General features: G+C 41.9%; 1 protein-coding gene across 6 annotated transcripts; it reads left to right on the top strand.

Moving 5' to 3' along the window:
* Positions 1-83: 83 nt before the first annotated feature.
* PCF11 (PCF11 cleavage and polyadenylation factor subunit) lies at positions 84-24,389 on the top strand. 6 transcript variants are annotated; one of them, XM_082303992.1, is made up of 17 exons: positions 84-575; positions 5,431-5,556; positions 7,846-8,034; positions 8,452-8,643; positions 9,494-10,602; positions 10,869-11,058; positions 11,153-11,795; positions 11,883-13,378; positions 14,749-14,836; positions 15,543-15,662; positions 16,199-16,307; positions 16,914-17,097; positions 17,585-17,740; positions 18,822-18,914; positions 19,429-19,464; positions 20,087-20,306; positions 24,372-24,389. In XM_082303992.1, exons 1-16 carry the CDS (start codon positions 387-389, stop codon positions 20,294-20,296), a joined length of 5,130 nt encoding a protein of 1,709 aa, XP_082160118.1. In that variant the 5' UTR covers positions 84-386; the 3' UTR covers positions 20,297-20,306; positions 24,372-24,389. The 6 variants fall into 6 exon arrangements, with proteins under 6 accessions (XP_082160118.1, XP_082160119.1, XP_082160117.1 ...); XM_082303996.1 differs by lacking the exon at positions 24,372-24,389 and adding an exon at positions 4,266-4,994 and having other exon boundaries at positions 486-575; positions 20,087-21,212; XM_082303995.1 differs by lacking the exon at positions 24,372-24,389 and adding an exon at positions 4,258-4,994 and having other exon boundaries at positions 486-575; positions 20,087-21,212.
* The last annotated feature ends 389 nt before the right edge of the window (positions 24,390-24,778 follow it).

Here is a 24,778-nt window from a genome sequence, read left to right as displayed (position 1 = left end):
GACGGTTGAGCCAATCGCGGGCCGAGCAGGCGGGGCGCCAGCCAATCGGGGCGCAGTCAGGGAACAAAAGGGGCTTTCCAAACCGCCGGCCCCTTTCCTCAGAACAATTTCACATGACGCAACGGTTGGAGGAAGAGGTTTGCGAACCGTAGCCGCCGCCGCCATTTTGTGAGCGCTGAGACTGAGTCGGCGGCGGCTGAAGGAGCGGCAGCACCGACGGCAGCACCACAGCCAGCGGGAGCCGCAGCCCGGAGGATGCGGTAGAGGAGCCCAGCGGCAGCGGCGGGGGGGGCGGCATCGCTCGGCGGCGGCGGCGGCAGGGGATCGCGGGGAGGGGGCTCTCGGTCGGTGGGTCGGGTCCTGGTGCGGGCCCCGGTCGGAGAAGCATGTCGGCCCCGGAGAGCAGCGCTGGTAGCAGCGAGGCCCGGGAGGACGCGTGCCGCGATTACCAGTCGTCGCTGGAGGACCTGACGTTCAACAGCAAGCCGCACATCAACATGCTGACCATCCTGGCCGAGGAGAACGTGCCCTTCGCCAAGGACATCGTCTCCCTGATCGAGGCGCAAATCGCCAAGGTTTTTATATTCCACCGACTACTACTCCTACCTATACTGCTGGGGGGACCGGCCGGGGCAGCGGGCTAGGGCGGCCTCGGGGGCTAGGAGGACGGGCGCGGGGGAGACGGCCTGCGGAGGGGCGCGGGCGGAGCCGGGCAGCGGCGGGCCGAGAGGAGGGCAGAGGGGACAGGGAGAGGCAGCGGAGCGGGGGGGCGAGAGGGCCTGAGAGAGGGGAAGCGGGGCGAGAGAGAGGGAGAGGCGCGGGGGGCGGCAGCGGGCCGGGTGGGGTGAGGAGGAGGAGGCCAGGGGTGGGGATAGCTGAGCTTGGGCGGGGGGGGGAGCGGCGAGGCAGCGGGGTTGAGGGGACGTGGAGGTAGTGGGGGGGTTGGCTGAGCAGGGGGCGAGCAGGGAGGGCAGGATTTGGAGGGAGCAGAGGGTGCTGGGGAGTCGAGGTGCCCCGGCCGGGGCAGCGGGGAGAGAGGGCCAGGAGCCTGGGGTCGCTGCGGGGGAAGCAGGCGGAGAGAAGCGTGGCTCAGGTGGGATCAGAGAGATCGTCGGGGGGGGCTCCTTTCATCGCTAAGGTTAAGGCTGCTGCTTCTACCCTCCACCCCATAGGGAGCAGGGGACTCGAGGGAGGGGAACAGCCCCCGCACCACCCCCCTGTTCGTAGTAGGGGAGGGTTTGGGACTCGCCCCACCAAAAGCTCGGGGAGGGCAGCGTGGCTCGCGATTTAAGCCCCGTGTAAATATCAGACACAACATGGCGGCCTGGCAGTGACTGGGCAGCAGCACCTCGCCCTTGTAGCTGGGATTTCCCCCTACATGGAGCCAGTATCCAGTGTCTCGATTCTGGTGTCTAAACCCTTGCATTTAGCGATTTCGACAGTAGGTGAATATTGCGATCATTAGAGAGGGCCTGACTGGGAGATTTGGTGGAGGGTTGGGATTTTTCTTTTGCGGGGTAGTTTAAAGGAATGAAAATAAGGTTAAGTTTATAGCACGCAAATTGTCCACTTCTGAAGGGCTAACTATAATGACTTTTAAGTATCAGTTAATGTAAGGTTATTTTCCTAGTGCGGTCCCTGTGAGATCTTAATTTTGGGGGGGTGGGATACCCTTATCTTACAGAAAAGTTTGTGGGTGAAAGGTGATCATCTGCTCCGGATAGAGAAGCGTGCGTGGCGGTGATGGGGGTTGTTTTGCTCTGCCTGATTAGAGAAAATTCTGCGGGCTTGGGATAATCCGTTTAGATTTCAGGTGATCTGTGCCCTGAGTAGTGCTAGTGTTGTGTGCGTATTTAATTTATTTTGGCTAGAGAAGTTTATTGGTTGAGGATGGGGAAGAAGAAATTCTCCCTGACTGTAGAAACTGCAGCAGCCTGTAGGATCCTAACATGGCGTCTGAAAGGCACATGATATAAAAAGAAGGGAAAGAGGAGGCTCCCTTTGAGCCCAACCCAGGCAGTTGCTGACATCAGTCAGCCACAGCACATGGATGGGGGTTTACAGCACCTTTTTAATGAGAGCATTTTGTACGAAAAGGGTTCTTCTTTCGATCCCCCCCATTCGTGCCAGTCACCCCTCCCCCGTTGTTTCCCTTGCTCCCTCTGATCTCAGGTGTTCAAAGGCTTTTTTCCTTTGGCTTTAAATCGTGGTTTATAATGGTGAGAATTGTACTATCTAATGATGGGGAGGGAAGGATCTCTTAAGTTATTTAATCTATCTTTCTATCAATGCAGGATGGCTTTTTAGTGTTCCGCAGACCTCTTCCAGTCTAGTTTTAAATGCTGCCAGTGGCTGAGTTTTGCCATTCCCTGGGGAGGTGACCTCATAATCTCACCATTATATCTCCTAAAGGGCAGTGGATGTGTATAAAATGATTTGTGATAAATATCAATGCTGTCAAATTTTTTTTTTTTCATTTCTGGGTGATTTAGAGCCTGCCCTGAAGTGTGTTTTTTTTTTTTTTTTAAAGATGTCTTAAATCCTGTATCAATGGTTAGTTTTGCCTAGTTACTGTTTGTGACTGTGGTTTATTCAAGGCAAGTTTTAGTTGTTTTTGGGAAAGTGATCTCCTTTACTAAGCCACTTTTAAAAAGTGTTGCCTGGAGACAGTTTGTTTAGTGTAAAACTTGAGTGGTCTGCTTTACAATTTAATAAATGGTTCTGAAATGTGTGACTGGTATTATAAAATTTGTAAATAAAAAGTGTGAAATATGTATTTGTCTTCTTATTTACCATTGTATAGTGCAGAACTTGCTTCCAAGACCTGTTTTGTATACAAGGTTGTTTTTTAAGTTTGTGACTTGGGGTTTAATTGCCAGATATGATTTTAAACTTGAAATCTTTTAGGAAACTAATAAAAAAGAGCCACACATTTCCAACAATAGCTTTCCTACATTATTTGAAGGACAATTTGAAGGAACAGTGGGAATTCTGTAATGAAGTCTTTAATAATATGCTGATGAGCTCAGAGTTAGTGTTCTTCTGTGTTCTGGTGATTATGCGTCGCCTCCCTGCCTTTTGGTTAGGGTCACGTGGGCATCTTTCTTGCTAGGGGATACTGCATAGACCGCCTGAAAACAAAATACATTCAAGTCTGGGGTTCCCTTTTGTGGTTATTGGAATACGAGCTAGATACCTTGACACCATAAACATTTCCAGAAGAGAAGACTTAAATATTCCAACCATATTTAAGTCATGGTTCTTAAAATGTGGCACCTTGAGTAGCTTATAGCAGGGCACGCTGCTGAGCTGCTCATTCCGTGCCATAGTTTGAAGTAGGCTTCCTTCCTAGATTACGGTGCTTCCATGTATGATTACTTTTAACAGTCTGATGCATAATGAAAGTGACAGTTGAACTTGTTACAATGCCTTCGCTATTAAATGATTCCCCAGTGTCTCAAACTTGAAGCTTAGCTGAGTGTAGTGAGCTACTTCCATGCATTGGTGAAATGGAAGAATGTAACATACTATGTCAGTAGTTCTTGGGCATAGGTACTTCTGAGACAGCTCTTTGTTTCCCTAACAGCTGACTTTAAAAGTCAGAAATGGTGCACTGTCATCTTTTTATAAAAGAAGGCATTCAGAACTTAGTGTTTTTAATGTGCCATTGTGCAGACTGCTTTAAAGAAGAAACCAGTATTCCACAGACATTTTAATGTTGAGTAGCTGCAGACCCACAGTCTTTGATTTCTGAGACTAGAGAGATGCCCTTATTCTAACACTGTTGCATGTTAGCTTGTGTACAGCTCAGTATTATGTCATAGCGTAAGATAGGCTTTTAATGTGCTGCAATTAGTTGTAGCTAACTTAACTGCATTTTTCTGTCCTTTTATGTACAAAATACACCACCTGCCTGTTTTTACTTTTTTCAGTATGCTCAAAGGCAGTGACCCCCTCTGCCCCCAACTAACAACGAGTTTTGCCCTGTTCAATATTAAGTTTCAGGTCATGGTAAATTAATACACATTTAAGGGTGAGGAAACATTGTGATTTGCCCATATAAAAGTGTTGTTAACTTGGTGCCCTTCTGTGAACCACCTTAAAGGGAAAGGAATTAAATCTAAAATTGTAAAGCAAGAGCACTTCCACACACTTGTCTGGACAATGGGCCTGCGAAGTCAGGTGTTGTTAATTAACCTAGTAGCCTATCCTGTTTAAAATGAGCAGTGAGTGAAGTTATTCTGGTTTTATCCCGAGCTTACCAGATGGTGAATGGGACTGATTATGAGTGGATGCTCTTCTAAGAGGATCACAGTCAACACACGGCTTGTGTTGTCTTTCATGTTGTCCTCTTCAACAAGTCTGTGTACTTGCTGATGTTTTCTGGAACTTTGCTGTGCCTTCTGCTTTGTGAAAGCTGATGGTGGGCATTGAAATCGCCTTGATTTGGGCCAGTAGTGCTTTGTGTACATCGGAAGTCGCTGTAGAGGTCCAGTGTCACCACACTTCTATCGCACAAACTTGCTACAAGTTTTGAAAATGGATTTAAAAAAAAAAAAAAAAACCGAAACAACCAAACCAAAAAACCAAACAACAGAAAACGAGCCTCCTCTTGTAGCAAAGATGTGTCCAGAGTTTGAAGACTCCCTTCTGTGAAAATCGTGGTTGCAGTTCCTGAGCTTGTCTGTGCACTTACCCGGTCGACTAGATGATTGAGTTTTGTCTGGATTTTGAACTTTGTTCTGACTGTGCATTTTTGCATGCACTCTGGAAATCTGAACTGTTGCGATCTACAAGTGCCAAGAGAGAATGGGACTCCTTGCTCTGTCCGTTTGGATTACGATGAAATAGTTGCGACCTATTCTGCGTGTAGTTTATGAAAAGACTGTGATACTCGACATGTAATCTACGGCTGCAGAAGTTCACTAATTTGGGCTGTGTGCCAGAAGTCTGATTTGTGTTCTGTGAAATCCAGAAAAACAAGCATTCAGGAGGTTTGAATTATAAAGTATTTTTTAGAAGTTCCTTGAAGTGCTAAGGATGGTTTCCTGCTGACGTAAAGTTACTTTCTCAAGTGGGTTTTGAAAGGTTACGCTCAGTACACTAGCAGCAATACTGTCTTGTGGGCTTCTTTTTTCCTCCTTTTTTTTTTTTTTTTTTCCTTTTTCCAAAGCTTTGATACGCAAACAAGATAACCTAAGGTGTTCCTTTTTTGTGTGATAGACCCACTGCATTATACTTTGAACGGAGTATCGATTTTCCAGATTAAGTTTTTGTATAAACAAAAAATCCCAAGCCAAATCCCTTGGTGTTTATAGTGGCAACCAAAAAGAGAGGTCTGTATTTCTGGGATTGGTAATCCCTTTATTTAAAAAGCTTGAAATATGTTTTTGTTGTACTAAACTTCTCAGTTTCTTCTTATTACTCCAGGCTCCTGCATCAGAGAAGCTCCCTGTTATGTACCTTATGGATTCCATTGTCAAGAATGTGGGAAGAGAATATCTTACTGCATTTACTAAAAACCTAGTTGCAACATTTATTTGTGTATTTGAAAAGGTATATACACTTTCAGAAAAGTTCTGTATTCTAAGCAAAATTTGTTCCTGGTAAAATAAATACATGCTTTCAGTTCTGGGTTTTCTTGGGTGGTGAACTATACAAATTGATTGTTTTTTATAAATCTCAGTACTGTATCTATACCGTGGAAGATTATTCCTGCTGCTGTCAAGCATGTAAGTTATGTGTTAGCTGTAAGATGCAAAGTCTTACTTAATTTAATTTGATTCATAAATGTCTGTAATTTTCCTATCCAGGCAAGATTTTACTAACAGTATTTTGGTTACCCATTGCTCACCTGGATGGACTTTCTGTAATGTATAGACCAATTAATTATGAATTGTTGGTTTATTTTTAAGACAGTAAATAGTCTTTATCCCAAGAGTAGACTGAGAATCAATTTCATGTGAATTTCTCAGAGCTTCTCTCTCCTGTAGTTAGATTTGTCTGATTTACTTAATTTGTGATGTGTAAAATGAGTGCTTAAACTGTGAGACGTGAATAGCACTGACACCTGATTCTTTCCTGGTGGTCTGTGGTTTAGAAAAAACGCTAGGAGGGGGAAGGGGTCTTAGGATGTATTGCTACATTATATCACAAATACATGTTTTAATTTCCTTCAACATTGAAAACTGCTGCCATATCTTTTAATTTTTGCTCTTAATCTTTAAACCCAGTGAAGTAATTGTGCATATTCCTCAATGAGGAAGGCAAATCAAAGTCCAGTTTTTGAAAGGCTGGACTTACATGGGTTTAAAAATGGATCAGAAATGAAGGGTTAACTTCTGTGGTTGCCTGTATCCTATAAGAAAGTGGCATCTCATGTGAATGAGATGAATGGAGCTTTTGCCTGTCGATCTGTCGTTAAATATCAGCAAGGATCTGAGATCCCAGTGTGCGCTATATATATGGTTTTCAGATGTAAAGTGCATGATGAAATAGGGAATAGATTGTAATAATGACCATAGAAGACACGAACTCCTGTGTGTAGAGTAGATAGGTAGGTTTTTTCAGTATTAAATTGTGAATGTTCTTTTACTGAGTTGCATTTAATGTTGCAGCTGAAACTCTGGATAATAACGGATTTTCAGAGTTTTATAGGTTAACTGTCTCCTAAGCTAACTAGAACTATTTAATTAATGTGTATTAATTAAATGTGTAAAGTGGCAGTCACTTCTAATAGCTTAATTGTTCGTGTTAAAAGGTGCAAGTAGAATTCCAGCACTGACATTGTTACAAATTCCGTTTTATCAGTAAATGGTCACTAAGGTATCTTTAGACACTTGAAGTCAGAAACTTTTGCTCAGTCATTTTTGCACCTATTGCAGTGAACTTCATACCCTCTTGTTGAAAATTGCGTAGAGGCACCCTCCCAATAGCTGAATATGAATTATTTTTGTTGAAGTTCCTGCTCCTCCCTGAAAGAACCTCTGAACTTCCCAGACTATTCTGTGTCTTGCTGTAAGATCTTAAAAATAAAACTGCAGCAAAACCCATGTACATAGTCAATGATTGAATTGGGGTATTGACGTTAGGACAGCTGCATATATTTTGTCCTCAAATGTTTTTCATTTATTAATTGAACTACTCAAGTTATGAGATGAACTAAATTTTGCTTTATTGTAAATTTCTAACTTACCTGTCATGAGATAAGCCAAAGTAATGGTTTGTGAAGAGATAAAACGGGCACTGGTCCTACAAATATGCTTGATCAGTGGCTCACAGATGGGTCTAATTTTGCAGCTGAACTGAAATATAATGGACTTCATTTTAGCTAATACCCCTTTTCTTGCATTTGTTGGGAAAAAATCCTTCAGTGACTGAACAGCTGAGCAAAACACCTTTTCTGTTCACAAAGTTTGTTGTTTCCTGATTTGTTTGTCATTGTTATACTCCATTCAGCACAAACACTTGAATAATGTATTGTCGCAGAGGCTGTTGCCTTTCAATATTTTTGTTACTGTATTTTTTCCACAGAAATTGGGCAAGTAAAATGAGAATTTTGGTAATGGAAAAGTTGAAAGAAAATTCTCAGAGAATGGTAATACACAATAAAACCTTCAAATGGCCTTGAAACAACAATTCCACATTTGAGCTTCTGTTACTGATTCCGTTGGTATAGATGTATGATCTGCACTGCTTATAAATTCTGTATAGCAAGTTCAGCGTGTTAAAATGGCAAACTGTTGGTAGAAATAGGAAATAAATGAAATCTTAAGTTCTACAGAAAAGTTTAAGAAATTGTTTTATATTAACTTAACAAGCCATAGAATTGTTTTATTGTTTTAGGTGGATGAAAATACTAGGAAAAGTTTATTTAAATTACGCTCCACATGGGATGATATTTTTCCTTTGAAGAAACTATATGCACTTGATGTCAGAGTCAACTCATTAGATCCTGCTTGGCCAATTAAACCTCTGCCCCCAAATGTGAATACTTCTAGCATCCATGTGAATCCTAAGTTTTTAAATAAATCGGTAAGTTTTTATGCCTACTGTATGAACAGATGGTAATACGTGTAGTTTTCATTGTTTGTGTGCTGCTTTTTGAACAATTTAGTATATTAAGAATGAAGTATCTGACCTTTGTAGACAGGTAAGAGGAATTTCCAAATTCAGAATATTTGATGGGTTTGGTTTTTGTATTTCAAAACTGTATTCTAGATTTTGGAACATTGATGGATTTATATTAACTGACATGCAGCTGTCACAGCAGACAAATTCTACTGGGGCAAAAGTTTTAAATGGTTTTAGTTATATTTTGCATTAAAAATGCAATTTATAACTGCTGTACAAACTAAGTCCCAGTACTGGATCGTGATAACAGTTAAAGGAGATGGAATTAGTTGATTCCATCAGGATTTTAAATTTAACTTTTTTTTATTCTGTTTTTAGCCAGAGGAATCTACTGCACCTACCTCTGCTGTCACTTCTGGTGCCTCTACTCCTCCAGCTGTTCCTGAAATACAAAAGAATTTGACACAGGAGCAACTGATAAGGCAGCAATTGCTTGCAAAGCAAAAGCAGTTGTTAGAACTTCAGCAAAAAAAATTAGAGCTGGAGCTGGAACAGACTAAAGCACAGTTGGTGAGTAGGATAGTTAATGAAACTTATAGTTGGGTCTCACTTTCTTTTGGACAGTACTTAGCTATACTGGTAACTGCAGTACAGATTTTTTCGTCATGTTAGGCAAGTGTAGCTATTTTGGGACTAGAGCAACGCGAGTTCTCAGGTTCCTGAACGGTATTTGTTACCTAAAAACCTTAAGAATTACACTCAAAATAGAAGCTTAAAAAAAAAAAAAGTAGTGGAGTTCTTTGGTTTTGGTTTTTAACTTTTCTCCAAAATGATGCGTGCCTGTGATCCTCGTCTTCCACCTCTTCTTGTGGCTCACAGCAAGCCAGACTTTTTCAAATATATTTGCACTTACAGAACAAGGAAGCCTGATCGTTCGAAGTAAAGTCAGCTTACTTATTAGGTCAGGTTGGTTTGATGCCGCCATCTGAAGGTGGCGGCTAAGCTGTATTGTTTTACATTTGTAATTGAAAGTCTTGCTACGTTGACAGTTGATACCAAAATAAAAGATCTTTGAAAGTGTAGAAATATGAAAATTACATCAGATACTTGGCAGCTTAGTTGCCTTGAGCATGTGGGATATATAGAAAAACTAACGCTGTAATGAGAACACGTGCCTAAGTTACATATTTTGCAGTATTGACTTTGTAGTAGTGATTTTCAATTATATTTGAATTTGATTTTTTGTAATGGTACTGCATTATTTTAACGCTTGTAATTAGCAATTAATGGGTCATTTTCAGTTAAATGGCTGAGTCGCATAACTTTCAAGACATTTCTGTCTATAGTTCTGGTTTCGAGACAAAATATGACCATCTCTGGGTAGTTGTGCAGATTAATGTTGGCTTTTTTCCTATTGCAGGCTGTATCTCTTAGTGTTCAGCAAGGATCATCTACTATAGCTTCAGTTCCAGCACCTTCCAAGCAACACATGTCTCCTACACCTCATATGACAGTTAAACCACCTCATCAGACTGCTGTGCAATCCGAAAAAAACAAACCATCCCCAAGTCCTCCCCTCCATGATATGAAAATAGTAAATAGGGATCCTCGACTTAATAGGATGGCTCAACATTCTTCTCATGCTAAAGATCAATCTCATAGGAAGGAATTCCCACCAAACGCAACCAGTCAGTCTGATACCAAGGCAAACAAAACAACACAGGCTGAAAAGCAAAATTCAACAAAGCAAGAAAAATTGAAAGCAAGTGAAAAAACACAGAAGAAAGAACTTGACCAGTCAGAAGCAAAATCTAAATCACCATCCCCTTTAAAAAATAAGCTGCCCAGTACTAAAGATACTAAAACCCAGGAATGTGAAAGCACAAAAGTATCTGAAATTAGTAAGCGGGATCCAAGACTGAAAAGACATCTTCAAGATAAGTCAGAGGGCAAAGAGGAGGAGGTGAAAGAAAAGAGGAGAAGTACAGAGAAAAAAGAAAAAGAGGAACATAAGACCTGTGAACATAGGCCAGTAGGCAGCAGAAATAAAGTAATTAATGGTGCTGTTCAGAAACAAGACACGACTACAGAGGAGTCAGAAAAACAGGGTGGAAAACAAGGGAGATCAAGTAGTAGAAAACGGTCACGATCACGCTCTCCTAAGGCACGGTCACCATCTACGCATTCCCCAAAAAGACGAGAGAGGAGATCACCCAAAAGAAGACTTAGGAGTTTATCTCCCACTTCATCAACTCCGAAAATTGGAAAGATACGTCAGATAGGCCCTAAGCAGTCTCATGTTGAAGAAGGCACACAAGCAGCAAGAGACGAAAGAAATTCTAATAAGAGAAATGTTAAACAAGAGGTGCGAGACCCGAGGAGAGTGAAAAAAGCCCAGGAAGATAGGCCCCAAGAAACAGCAAGCCAGCATTCTACAAAAGCTTCTCCTGATCCAAAGGAGAATGCAGAAAACTGGCAAGGATCCAAATCAGGCAAGAGGTGGAAATCTGGTTGGGAAGAAAATAAAAAGTAAGTTACTATCTTTTAAAACAACTTCTGTTTGAAGCCAGTGGAAATTCTACTGCTGGCTTCATTATAGTCGGCTTTGGGAGGCAATGTTCAGATTGTTAAAACTGATAAGTTTAACTTATTTCTACTGGTGAGATACGGAAATTACGCGTACTTAGATTCTAAGGTGATAGTGATGTTTTGCTATAATGAGTTCTAACAGGAATGTAACAGTTACGTCTTGAATAAAGAAATAATCTGTATTTTAAATGTATTCTTGCTTTCAGCTCACAGCAGAATGAAGAACATCAAGCACTTGGTAAATCCCCTCACCAAAGACACCGGGAAAACTGGCCTGCTGGTAAAGGAATTTTGTCACCCCGAGCACCAAAGCAGCAGCACCGGTTAAGTGTGGATGCTAATTTACAGATTCCCAAAGAATTGACATCTGCAAGCAAGAGAGAATTACTTAAGAAGGTAATATTAATAAATCTGTCTTCATAGAAGTGTCCTGGGTATAGTTTGCTTTTCTTGTCTTTTTAGAAGTTTAAACTTTAACTTTATATTCTAGGCCAATGAACGCTTAACATCTGGTGAAATAACACAAGATGAGTTCCTCATGGTAGCTCATCAGATCCGACAGCTGTTCCAGTATCAGGAAGGAAAGCACAGATGTAATGTCTGGGATAGCCCTACAGAGGAAAAATGTGGTTTGAAAAAGAAACCTCTTCTATCGGATGCAGAATTAACATATTATGAACATAAGGCTAAACTAAAAAGAACACAAGTTCAGCATTCATTGTCAAGGCTTGACCTGTTGGATCCTGATGATATTTTGGATTATCATTTGCCTGACGCATTGCTTTCTGGAATAGAATGTGAGCAAGCAAAAGCCAAGCGTGGAGTACAGTTTGACAGAAAAGAACCATTTGCAGAAAGATCAAGAAGACACTCTCCTGTAAGTGGCACTAACAGACCTTTTGCTGATAACCTCTCACCGCTTGAGAGTCGACGAAGACTTGAGGAACAAAATGCTACTAAAGGAGCAAGAGGTTCTAAGAACTTTGATCCCTACGACAGCTGGGGAGAATCAGATGAATTTAGAGATGCTCTCAGACAACAGGGAAAAAGCACAACAGAGTTCCAGAAAATAGATGGCGATGCAATCTGCAGATTTGATAATCGTGAAGAAAGACAGCTTCTTGGGCAAGCTGGTATGTGTTTTTGCTTTATTTTACAGGTGTTAAATAATTGGCAACATTTTAGTGAGTAGTTATCTGGTTCGTTCTGTTTTTTTTTAGGTGTTCGAGAGGAACCAAGATCACCATTCAGCGAACGTTTCAAAAGAGCTAGGTATGAAGATCCAGAGAAAGCACCGTTTCCAGAAAGTCCAGGATCAAGATTTGGAGGCATTGAAGCAAAGCAGAGGATAAGTGCACTAATGGAAGACAGACCTCTTTTTGATGGCTCACCTAGACAGGCTGCTGCAAGGGTTGGGGTAGATGGACAAGGGAGTCCTTTTGTTGATGGTCCTGCTGCTGGTTCAAGTTCCAGAATTGATGGGCCACCTGGACAGGCTGCTATGAGATTTGAGGGGCCTTTGGTGGGGGCAGGTGCATCTCAGTTTGATGGGCCACTGGCAGGAGCAGGGGGAGCTGGAGCCCTAAGATTTGATGGGCCACCAGGGCAACTGGCAGGGGCCCTGAGGTTTGAAGGACCCCCAGGACAGGTTGGTGGAGGAGGTCCACTGAGGTTTGAGGGACCTCTTGGGCAGATAGGTGGGCCTTTGCGGTTCGAGGGGCCTGCGGGGCAGCCTGTAGGTGGTCCTAGATTTGAAGGACCTGGAGTTGGTCTCAGGTTTGAGGGTCCCCGTGGTCAGCCTTCAGGTGGTCTCAGGTTTGAGGGACCTCATGGTCAACCTATGGGGCCTCGAGGTCAACCAGGGGGTGGTCTCAGGTTTGAGGGACCCCATGGTCAGCCCTTGGGGCCTCATGGTCAACCAGGGGGTGGCCTCAGGTTTGAGGGGCCACATTTACAGCCATTGGGGCCTCATGGTCAACCTGGAGGTGGCCTCAGATTTGAGGGGCCACATGGTCAGCCTATGGGGCCACATGGACCATCAGGTGCTGGGCTCAGATTTGAGGGGCCACATGGACCATCAGGTGGTGGGCTCAGATTGGAAGGACCACATGGTCAGCCAGGTGTAGGCCCTAGGTTAATTGATGGACCAGTACACCAGGGAGCTGGTGGACTTAGATTTGATGGTCCTCTGGGTCGGGCCGGTCCGAGATTTGATGGTTGTCATGCAGCTGGATTTGATGGTCAGCCTGGACAGCTGTCTCTCTTGCAAAGATTTGATGGAATTCATGGACAGCCTGGTCCAAGATTTGAAAGGGCGCCTGGCCAACAGGCACAACCACGATTTGATACAGCCATACCTCAAAGATTTGATGGACCTCACCAGCCAGCCTCTAGATTTGACTTGCCCCTTGGCCTTCAAGGTGCACGTTTTGAAAATGTAGCTAACCATCCTGCCTCAAGACTAGAAATGTCACCATACGGACAAGGTGGTCCGTTTGTCGACCATCCTGGCCAGGGCTACAATGGACCGTCTCATGGGATGCAGTTCCAGAGGCCTGACCTGTTTGATGGTTCCCCTGGACCAAATTTCAATGGGCCAGCTGGCCCAGGAGCACAGAATTTCCCATTGAGAGCAGCTGGACATTACTTTGATGAAAAAGGTCTTCAGGGTCCTCAATATGGAAACTTCAATAATATGCCAATGGGAAGTAATCAGGTAAGAATTGATTGCATTAAATGGTTTGCTTGCAGAAGTCTTTTTGTGTAGAGAATTGGCAGGTTTTCTACCTCTAAAAATAGAAGATTTTTCTGAAGAGCTGGCAGACTGGGAGCCAGTTTCAAGCTAAAAAAGTCATCCTTCTTCAGTAGTTTCCAGATAATTTAAGAGGGAGATGCATTGCTATTTTTGAAGAATCTTTTTTTTACGAATTAAATAAAATAGTGGATCTTTACAGCCACTTTGTAGCTCAGAATGCGACAGTGAAATTAGTATTTTTGTCTTGAAAACAAAACTAGGTCATTAGAAGCCTGTGGTGTTTTCATTAAACTTGCACAAAAGCGAATTCTATATAAAGCATGAAAGATAATGTAAGTGAATATACATGATTAATTTTTCTAAGAGGTGTAGAATTAGAATGGACCAAAATAATTCTGTTGTCTTTTCGCAGCTGTTAGTACTGGTGACAAGCCAGTTTTAAAGAGATATCCATAACTTGGGGGAATTGAGAAAGATACAGAGATTGTTGACCTACAGTCTGTTAAAATTCTCCTGGCACCAGTGTGCTTTACAAGTTCAGTTGTCCTTGCTGTTGCCAGTTGGAAATGCTCTCTTCAAAAGGGGAAAATGATACTGTACATCAGTGAAAATGATGTCGTTTCTTTGAGTAGATTAGGATTTTAGAGGGCATGTTTCATTTGGGGGATAATCATTGAACATGAAGAGTTAACCAAATTAAAGCAGGTAATGTTTCCTGCTAACCTCTAATGGGATAAAATTTTTAACAATTTAAACTTTTTTTTGTAAATCCAGGAAGCAGTCAATTAGGAAAAAAAAATCCAAAACATTTTTATTACAAGCATGTTATAAAAACTGTTTTTCTATCTGAAGCTTACTATAGCTGGTTTGGGGAAAAGTCGTGCATTCAGGATGTGTTTCGTATAGTGGATGCTATTTCAGTTCTCAGATAAGAATTAATAGTGGCATTTGTTAATAGATGTTTAAGAGTTTCTCAAGTTTCTTTCTGATGAGCTCTGTTTTGGTGAAGAGGAACAATTTAAAAGGAAGTACTGTGTTGGGAAAATGTGATTGAAGGCTCAATAAGCAGAAGAAATGTTGGGTTTTTTTAAGTTAAATGTTAGGCAAAATGGGTATGTGTCCTGAAATGTTTCTAGTGGGGGATGAAAATGAGGGAAATGTTACGTGGTCATTTGTGGATCTTTCAATAACAAATTGACATGGGTCACTCCTGGAAGGAGTTTAATATATTTGAAATTATTGAGAAATGTCTAGAAGTTAATGATAGAATTTAAAAATAAGTTTATAATCACATTATTATACAAAAAATACTTCAGTGTTTATTTTCACAGGTTTCTCTCATGTCTGGTCAACCAGGGCCTTATGGCCAAGGTCAACAGTATTTGCCAAATCCTGGAAGTTTTGTTCAGAACCCTGCAGGTGTGTAAGAAAATAATTAACTTCCTTTTATTTCTTTTGGATCGTTCTGTTTGTTAGTGGCCACAAAAATTACCCTTTTGTAATGTGGTGGTGCACTAGGTCTGCGTGGACTATGGGAAGCCTCCCCAGTGAGGTGGCCATAGATGTGGTTTCTGTAGTACTTTCATCTCTTTAGGAGTTTCCCTCAAACAGTGAAGACTTTCATTAGTTTTCATTAACACTGTGGTTTTGGTATGTAGTTGTGCTAAAAAAAATACTTTAGTCTGCTTTTCTGGAAGGTACCAGTCTGTAGTCTGGTTTGTGTTTGCCAGCGTGTGTAAACATTGCCAGTATATGAATGGTTAGTAATGAAAAGCTTCTAAGAAGTCATAAATGGTTAAAGTAGGTGATGAAATAGATTGGTCCTGGTGAAATATTCAAGCATAAAACGAGGAAAATACTACACTTTAATAAACAGTATTTAGTAACGATCCGTGTATGGGCAGCCAGCTTAGATAGCACTTCAGAATACATTATGAAGGAAGCTGCTGCAAGGGAAGAAGTTGGCCAAGGACTAGACATAAAGCAGAGAGTTGATAAATAATTTGAATTAAAATATGGAAGAAATGGGAGGCAGAAGAAGTGTGTTGTGAAATATGCTGATAAAAGTGAAGTGAATTTCTGATGCTGACCTTTTGTCTTCCTGCATGTCGATGTTTTTCCCTAGGAGCCCTTCCACATTCATATCCTGATAACCACCTTGGACAGCTTGATGTCAACGAATTGTTTGCTAAACTGCTGTCAACAGGGATCCTCAAACTGTCAAAAACTGATTCCACTTCAGCACGTATGTAGATCCATTATGTTCTAACTACTCAGTTTATCCACAGCTGAAGTGTAAAGCTAAGTATAAGAACTTTTGTGAACTCCTGCATGCTTTTTAAACTGAACTTTGTTTTTGGGAAGGAATTTAGTGCGTGTGATGGAGTGAATTCTTAGTATCTTGTTCAGTTTGCACACTTCAGCTATCCAGAGCCGTCAGTTTTGTCTTTGGTGCTGTGCCTAGGTGACTTGTTCTTGATTATAATCAGATTCTTGCTAGTTTCTGAAATGTTCTGTTTCTCTGAAGACTGAATTTTAATGCCAAAGACTGAAGTGAAATGCTTGTTTTCCTACATTGAAATTTTGAGTAACTTTCAGTGTCTTGTGTGCTTTTTTAAAAATTATGTTAGAAGATGACTGACTTAGCTATGGCACACTTGTATTTTAGCATAGTCAGATCGTATTTATTAATATTGGAATAAAAACAGCTTTCAGAAGCACATAATTACTTTCTGATGATGCACTGAAATTTTGATAAAATGATATCTTTATGCTTTCTAGAAGTGAATGAAACATCATCCCAGCCAGCTGCTGAAGAGGAAGATGATGACCAGAATGAAGATCAAAATGTTCCAGACCTCACTAACTTCACAGTTGAAGAACTTAGACAGTGCGTATAGTAGAATGAGTTCACAGTGCAGTAAGAATAACGAGATGATAGTATCTAGATAGTTAATCCCAGACAGCTGAGAGCTTTGGAAAGATTGTCTGTTACTTTGTGACTAAGGGGACCTGCAGTTTTTGATGGTAGCCTTGGAGAATTTGAAGGAGGAAAAAACTGAAATTAACCTGAGAAAGCTATCTTTACACAAGTTGCATGTCGTTACCTCATCAGCAAGGTTGCGATATGTATTGAAGTCAGTGTTTCGTCGTTTGTTACTACGAATTTTACCACCTTCGTGGTAGTTTGCAAAGCTGAGCCAAATGCAAGTGTTACCATTTTATGCGCTATTAGGTGATGAAGCTAGTAGGCATGAAACACGACGCTAGCGCATTTCTTGTGAATAGTTAATATGAGCCTGTTGTTTGTTATTTGAATGTCTCAATTGTGTTATGAAAATCAGGAAGAATTTAGATATATTGCATACTTTAACCTTGCAGTAGATTCATGCTTTTCCTCTACTCTTGTGGGCATATGAAGCAACTTACTGAGTACTTCTTACCTGTTTCTTTCCAAAGGAATGCTAAGACTTTTTTTTTTTTCTGCTTTTTGTAGGCGTTACGATAGTGTTATAAATAGACTGTACACTGGAATTCAGTGTTACTCATGTGGAATGAGATTCACTACTTCACAGACGGATGTTTATGCGGATCATTTAGATTGGCATTATCGTCAGAACCGGACAGAAAAAGATGTTAGCAGAAAAATCACACACAGAAGATGGTACTACAGTTTAACAGTAAGTATTGCAGTGTGAGTCTTGATGAATTACAGGCCGGATTCTGTGTTTTACTCATGTATGTGCTGTAGGATTGCAGTTGAAATTTACATCATCATCGGAGTTGGCCTTTGGTAAACAATGATGTCTTAGATACTTCACGTAGTTCTCAAATGCCTGTCAAAACACAAAAGGCAATTATATGATGAACAATAAACAGTTTGAAGCTATTGGTACTGTTTTGATTGCACTGAGAATGGAATGGCAATTGAAGGATAGTGGTTTTTCTGGAAAAAGCTTTTTTTGTAGTGTAGCATTGTGAGAAAGCATGCTCTCTGCTAATGCTGCATGCGAGGAGCATTTCAGTTTTAATGCAGTGAGATTTATTAAATATAGTACTTTTGGGATGTCTTTTTTTTTTCTTTTTTTTTTTTTCTGAGTTGTATTTTTTAAATGTTTCTGGCTATTTGTCAGCATATCTGAGTGTGAATGGAAACTTTTTCCTTAGGACTGGATTGAATTTGAAGAAATAGCCGATCTAGAGGAGCGTGCAAAAAGCCAGTTTTTTGAAAAAGCTCATGAAGAGGTTGTGTTGAAGACACAAGAAGCTGCGAAAGAGAAGGAGTTTCAGAGTGTCCCTGCTGGACCAGCTGGAGCAGTTGAGGTGAGTTTCAGCTTGCTTTTATTAGCCTGGATACTGAGAATGATCTAATACTTCAAAGATGTTTACAACATTCTTTCGTACAGCAGGCTGTCTGTAGACTGAAGTCTTGTTCTTGGACCTCTGTGCAGCCACTTCATAGGTGGTGTATTTTTGTACGTAATGGTTGTTTCCCAGTGGCAGGTAGTAGTATAAATCACCTGTAGTTCAAAAAAAATAATCTACACCCACTGGCATTCAATCATTTTAGCAAAATTGAAATGGGGAAAGTGTGTTAATTTACTGAATGCTTCCATAGAAAGTAAATAGAGCAAGTGAATGGGAAATGGTCCTTTGTCATTTGAATAATGATTGGGTTTACTGTTTTTTTGATACTTCTACACAGAAATTTCTTTTTCAGTAGAAGAGAGGCATTAGGATAAAGAAATATCTCAATTTAAAGTAACCAGTAGGTCTGTATTTTGGTAGATGAATCAGTGTAGTAATCAAATACAAATATTGGTAGAATTAAAATTTAGTTTTACATGCTGAGCCTCTAAGAAACTAGCTATCAAGCCACAAAGGCCTTTGTTATAATTTTAAAAAGTACCTTTTGTGCTTTGTTCCCTGAGTTGATGATTTTGCACAGAAGTACTAAAAATGTTAATACTTCATGTAAAAGTTCTGCTTTTTTAACGTGAGACTCCAGGTTAAGGGGAAGAGTGAAGATAATGCCATAAAAAAAGTTAATTAAATCTGTGCACTGGATTGTCTTACATGACGGTAGAACAGCATTAGATTGTTACAGAGTGTTTTGCAGAGCCTTCCTAGCTAAAAGGGCAAAGCTTACATTTCTGAAGTGACAGCGGTCTTCAAGACCGGATGATGATCATTGCTCAGTCTGCAAACTATACTCAAATAATTTTTAATTAAAGTTTTCTAAAGTTATTTTTAAAGTGTGGAGGAAAGATCATGTTGTAGTCTTAATGTATGTATCTTAATTTAAAAGAACCTTGTTTGACTCTTACTAAGTTCTTGAAGTTCGTGTGTTCAGTAAATTGTTGCAATAACCTCATTTATCTCTGTTACTCCAATAATTTTTCAGAGCTGTGAAATTTGCCAAGAGCAATTTGAACAGTATTGGGATGAGGAGGAGGAAGAGTGGCACCTGAAGAATGCTATCAGAGTAGATGAAAAGGTAATCTCATCTTATTTACATGTGATACTTATTTACAGTAAAACCCACGAAGAATTATAGCAAAAAAATTGGGAGGGCCAAGTGCTTTTTCCCTCCTGAAGGATTCCCATGGTAGTTTTCCTGGCTTCCAAGTACATACATATCTCAGCCTTTGGAAGTGCATGAAGTCCTGGTATTGTTAGCGTAGGCTCCCTGGCCTTCCCTTGTACTGCAGTGCTAAAAGGAAAACGAATGTCTCTCTATAATGGGTGTAGATATTGGTTCAGTTATTTCTGTTTGCAGCTGTACAGAAATAATTCCCAGCACTTACCAGGCTTCTGTATGATAACTTTTCCTAAATAAACATACACAAAATCTTTTCCCAGTTATATTTGACACCATACTTGGCCTGCTCATACCATTGTTTTTCTAGACAAATTGTCTGATACGTGTAATTGACACTGTTCTGTTCATAACCAGTGATCCAGCTCAAATTTATTTTTATGTATTTAACTGTATAACAATTCTTTTCCAGATTTACCATCCGTCTTGCTACGAAGATTACCAAAACGTAAGTGAATCCTTCTTCATACTTTTGGAAGCATTTTGCTTTCGGTTTGTTTGCTCGATCTCCGACTCTGCAGGGAGCAGATGTGTTCAGAACGTGCTACCCGTTTCTCTTGCCTATGACTAGGCAGACTCGGAGGCCTTGGGCATGGCAAGTTTATAATGCAGAATTAGCGAAGATGTTTTTCTTGTTGTGATGTACCGTGACAGCTCGCGTGTCACACACGACTGCAGCGAAACCATGGTTTGAAAACACATCGTGCATTTATCGTTGAGTAACATGCGTAATCTTAGGAAGTTGCAAAAATGGAGTAAATGGGTGTTGGGGTGTGTTACGTTTTTAATGCTTTGGGAGTTACAGTTCCCCTGGGGATAGCAGGGAATAGTTTATGGTAATGTGTTAAGCATTTCATCACTGCTTGGATGATACCTTTTCAAAGTAATTGTGAAAAAGTAATGCTATTAAAGAATAAGTTTGTTTTCTTAGGATCTTGATAAAGTAGAAGCTTGGATTTTGAGTGCCAGACTACCAACGTGTTTGCATTTTGAAAAAGAGTAAAAGGGATAAGAAGCTAAAAGTGGTTATTTTAACGTGTGTTAACGCTGCATTGTCTTTCACTTTGCAGACATCATCATTCGATTGCACACCATCTCCCAGCAAGACTCCTGTAGAAAATCCACTAAATATTATGTTGAACATTGTTAAACAAGAAACACAAGAGTCCTGTGACTCACCTAAAGTCAAAGAAGAACCTGATGACACCCCTACTGCCTGTGCAGAAGAGAGCACACCTGCATCTACAGATATTAAAACAGAACCTGAAGAGTCTGTTTAAATAAACTGAGGTATGAGTTTTTTTTTTTACAGAAGAGCTGCTGTGTTAACTCTGGAAGGCAAATACTTTTTATATGAAATAAAAATGTTCAACTGAGGCAGGGCCTCAACTACTGTTTGGTTAATAAATACATTTTTGTATTTGAATTTCTTATTGCCTGCACAGTTTCAGGTGTCATTGTGTGAAAGTTCTGTAGATGCGTGAAAATTTAATGGAATGAAACGGTCTATGTAAAAATGTACAATTTTCACTTGTGGAAATGTAAATTATAAATAAAAGATATTTTTGCTATATATGGAGTGTAATGTTTATGCACACCATCAAATGAAGACAGTGTTTCTGTACTTTTTTCAGTTTAAATGGAATTAAAAAGAACTTTTGCTCAATAAGATTCAGAAAAATGAAAGCAAATTAACTTCCTTCAGTTATCCGATAGGTGGGTTATCAAGGGAAGCAGTACAGGAACTTCTCAGACAGACAACCCTAGATTTCTTTTCTTTTTAAACTTATTTGAACAAACTTACATATCCAGATATTTAAAAAAAAAAAAAAAAAAACAACACAAAAAACAAACAAAACAAAAAAAAACAAAAAAATACAACAACAACAAAAAAAAAACACCCGAAAAGACAGTTCTGGGTAGAAGGGGAAGATTTAACAAACCAACCAGAGTGCTTGATTGTGAACACAAGTGCCAACAACAATTAACAAACCAGGATGCCTGGTAGTTAAGACATTTTTAATGATTTTTTTTTTTCCCATTAGTCAAACACATAAGAATTTAATACAGCTGAACAAACTTTTCTTTACATTACAGGGGGGAATGAATGTAAGAATGCTCATTTGAAACATGATTAACTTTTTTTTTTTTTTTGTTGCTTATGACTGGACTTAGATGGTTAAACCAGATATCCTGAGATGTTAATACTTCTTAAATGTAATAAATAAAATTAAGCATATATTTGAGTGTGAGTCTTTTCCTTTCAGTAGTGAGTTGGTGTGGCTGGCATGTTTGTGGGCTTGGAAATAATACAATTGTGTGCCTTAGGACAATACGCATTTAACGTTTTATTCACTCTGCCATGTGTATAGTGCGTATTTCTAAAGCTGCTGGGAGCAAGACATAAGCACTAAAAGAGCAATGGCACAGTCCTACCGTATTATTCTTGCAGTGAGGATCCTTGGGAGATGAGAATTCACCCGTGGTGTATGATGTAAGTAGAAATAGCCAGCTGTGACGGTGGTTTTGCTGTTGGCTGCAACACTTCCATCTTCACAACCAGGCTTCAAGCAGTTTTTATGATGTGAATAATTCCTTGACTCTCGTATTAAGGTTGTAGCTGTAGCTGTGAGTGTGCCCTGTTCTAGGTGTCAACCTTAAAAATAGCTTTTGATTAGAGAAAGCCTAGAGGAATAAAAATAGGAGGTTGATGAGGGATAAGTCAGCCCAGTGACTGAGGGGAGCTACTCCTGCCTTACTTCTTACAACTTCTTCCCGGACCGGGGATGTAGGCTCGGCCCAATTGACACTTTGTGTCCTGGAATATGGTAAACTTCTCTTAAATCATACAAATTGAAATTCAGAGGAGACTGAGCAGAGATGTGATGTCTTTAAATATGTAGAAGGCTGTTAGAAAAAGGGAAAAAATGCTCTGTCTGCTAGGGGTAGAACAAAGAGAGACCTGTAAGTTGCAGCAGGAGGATTTATGGCAAGTTTCTAATGACGAGGCTAGTTAAGCTCTAAGTGGACCTTACGTGGTCCATGTAATTATCCGTGCACACCTGGCTGGGAAGGGTCTGTCCGGCCTGGAAGCAGGACTCTGGAAATGCAGGGTGCTTTTTTCACCGCCCCAAAGGAAGCCGCATCCCGCCGGGCTGGCCAAGGGGGTGAGGAGCAGGCCTGTGCCGCTGCAGGGCGAAGCCGTCCCCTCGTACCGGTGAGCATCTCCCGCAGGGAGAGGGGGTTAAACGTACACAAACGGTGACTGGAGACCGATCGTCCCGCAGCCTTAAATACCCCTTGGTCAACACTGATGGTTTCAGAGGTGAGACACTGGTTACGCTTCTCCCTGGGGGATGCCATGAAGACACCAGGCTGCCAAAAGCAGATGAACCCTCCCTCCCTGCCTCCCCGGGGGAGAGCGGCCCCGCGCTTTGCCCTCGCCCCCCGCGGCGCCATGGCCACCCCTCGCCCCCGCCCCCGCCGGCTCCCGCCCTGGCCGCCATTTTCCTCCCGCCGCCGCCTCCCCGCGGGGATGGCGAGAGCCCCGGGGGAAGCGCACACCGTGCCCATAGCAACCCCTCTGCGGCGTCGGGCGCGGAGAGAGGGAGGAGGAGGAGGAGGAGGAGGGTGCAGCGAGTGAGGCGGGCTCCCGGCCGCGTCTGCTGTGAGGGGCCGCCATGCCAACGGCCGCCACTGCGCCGCCTGCCCCTCCGGCCGGTGAGACTGGTTCGCCCGCGCTCCTTCTTCTTCTCCCTTCCCTGAGGGCTGGGGGCGGCCGCGGCTGCCCCCCCGGCTGCCCCCCCAGCACCGCCGTGGCGGCGGCTGAGCGCCGACGGCGGCACCGCTCCCGCCCGGGCCCTGAGGGCAAAGCCCCCGCGGGGCGGCGGCGCCATGGCGGGGAGCGGGACCGGACCCGCCCGCGGCCGCGCTCCCTCGGCTCTTTCTCTCCCGATTTGTTTTGCCCGAAATCCTCAGTCTGTGACATGGGGCTCCCCCGGGACCCACGCAAAATACCGAGATTGCTCCATAGTCGCCAGACGCGCGGGGAAGGGCGGCGGTGGTGGCGTTTCCCCCCACACGGGGCCCAGTAGCTTGGCCTTGGCCTGCAGCGGGGCTTGGCTGGGGCCGGCAGCCTCCCCTCGTCCCCCTGAGCTACTGCCGAGACGTGCTGCCTAGGATTGCTTCTGTGTGTTATGGAAATATTTGAAAGTCTAACATTGTCTCTTTCCCCCATTCTGAGACGTATTCTTCCTCACTTAATTTCTTTAATGATTTCTGGGCAGCTACTAGTCTCAAAATACTTCATTCTTTCTACAAAGTCCAATTAGAATGTGCAATGAGCGTCTGATAACAGTTTTGATAAAAAATTGCACTAAAATGATGGAACCGGTCCTTCACTTTCAAAAGCAACATATTCTAGTACAGAATTCATGGTAACAGCTGTTTACTGAACTTCAGTCCCAGGGCAGCTGCCTTCGGCTCGTTCGTGGTGGCCTGCGCCACGAAGCCATGCAGCAGCGCTTCGCATCGATCTCCGTACGGTTGTAGGTCTCCAGAGGTAAAAGGGAGACAAAAATCACTCTGCCGGTGGGCCTTGTCATTTGCTTTTCTTCTGGATAAAAACAAATATGGATTACCTTGAACTTGCTGCACTGGAACATTGCGTTAAACACATTAGTACTTTGGCAAGTAGTGTAATTGGGCAGATCTTCCTCTGATGTAAGTCTGTATAATTGCACTGAAGTCTGTAACCCTCGCTTGCCATAATGAGAAATGGCTCCCTTGTGGGAAAATTATGTCCTGGTGATATTGTCTCTCTAAAAAAAACAACTCAAACCACAAAACATACTTAAATATTCTTCGGAAACATGAACTAGATGACCTCCTGAGGTCCCTTCTGACCTGAATTATTCTGTGTTTCTCTGTTGCTGCTGTTTGTTCATACAGTATTTTGCAGGATGGAGTCCCGGTTCGTAACTGAAGCCGTGCTGTGCCGGGTGGCGACACAGCCTGCTGAGCTGGGGGAGGTGGACGTGGAGTGATACACAGCCACAAGATCCAGTGGTGTGTTACAGCGTAGGGTGTGTTAGTGTCGGCCTGGGTTATTGAATCGGCTTCGGCCCTTTTTTCCTCTGTGTGGCAACCCCAGATCTGCCTGGGCACTTCTATGACGCTACAGATTACATGAAAATAGGCACTGGTAAACTGTGAAGGCTGTTTTTCATCGTATTTAGTGCCTATTTTTAAACATATCACAGAGATTTTTATGCAACCTCTCATTTATATTCTTTATTATTTTTTATCTCAAATTGCATAACAATTTTAACTATTAATACCGTTTCTTCTCCACAGGCAGAGAAGCTGAGGCACTAATACCTTAAGACCTACATTTTCACGCTTGCTTGACTTCCAAAACAGCATCCCACCTCTTCAAGACTTCTCCTAACAGTGTGAAATCTAATGAAACAGTGCGTTTTGGTACTGGAATGATGACTACTCCAGAAGGTGATTACTAATTGTTTTAGGTTCCTCTTATGCTTGACTATCTGAAGTTAGCCCCCTCAGCCATTAGATCTACTTACATCACATCTTTCTGCTTACAAGTTTTGGCAAGATAGCAAGATGTTGCAAGGGGGTTTGGATGTGTAACTCCCATTGTTTCCAGTCATGTTGTTAATCGGTGGAAAGGCCTGAAGGAAAACAGAGGTTATTTGATCCCATGGCCTGATCATGGATTTTTGTTTTTTGACCCCACTGCT

This window comes from Platalea leucorodia (assembly GCF_965183815.1).
Source record: "Platalea leucorodia genome assembly, chromosome: 2".
NCBI classification, from domain to species: domain Eukaryota; kingdom Metazoa; phylum Chordata; class Aves; order Pelecaniformes; family Threskiornithidae; genus Platalea; species Platalea leucorodia.
The sequence above is the reverse complement of the archived record's forward strand: the minus strand, read 5'-3'. Positions and strand labels throughout refer to the sequence as shown.

What these genes read in the sequence shown, in the direction of transcription:
- PCF11 (XM_082303992.1), top strand. Translation starts at nt 387, where the DNA reads ATGTCGGCCCCGGAGAGCAGCGCTGGTAGCAGCGAGGCCCGGGAGGAC. An exon ending in TTATTTGTGTATTTGAAAAG is followed by an intron (nt 5,557 to 7,845) that starts GTATATACACTT and finishes TTATTGTTTTAG; the next exon opens with GTGGATGAAAATACTAGGAA. An exon ending in GACCAGCTGGAGCAGTTGAG is followed by an intron (nt 17,741 to 18,821) that starts GTGAGTTTCAGC and finishes ATAATTTTTCAG; the next exon opens with AGCTGTGAAATTTGCCAAGA.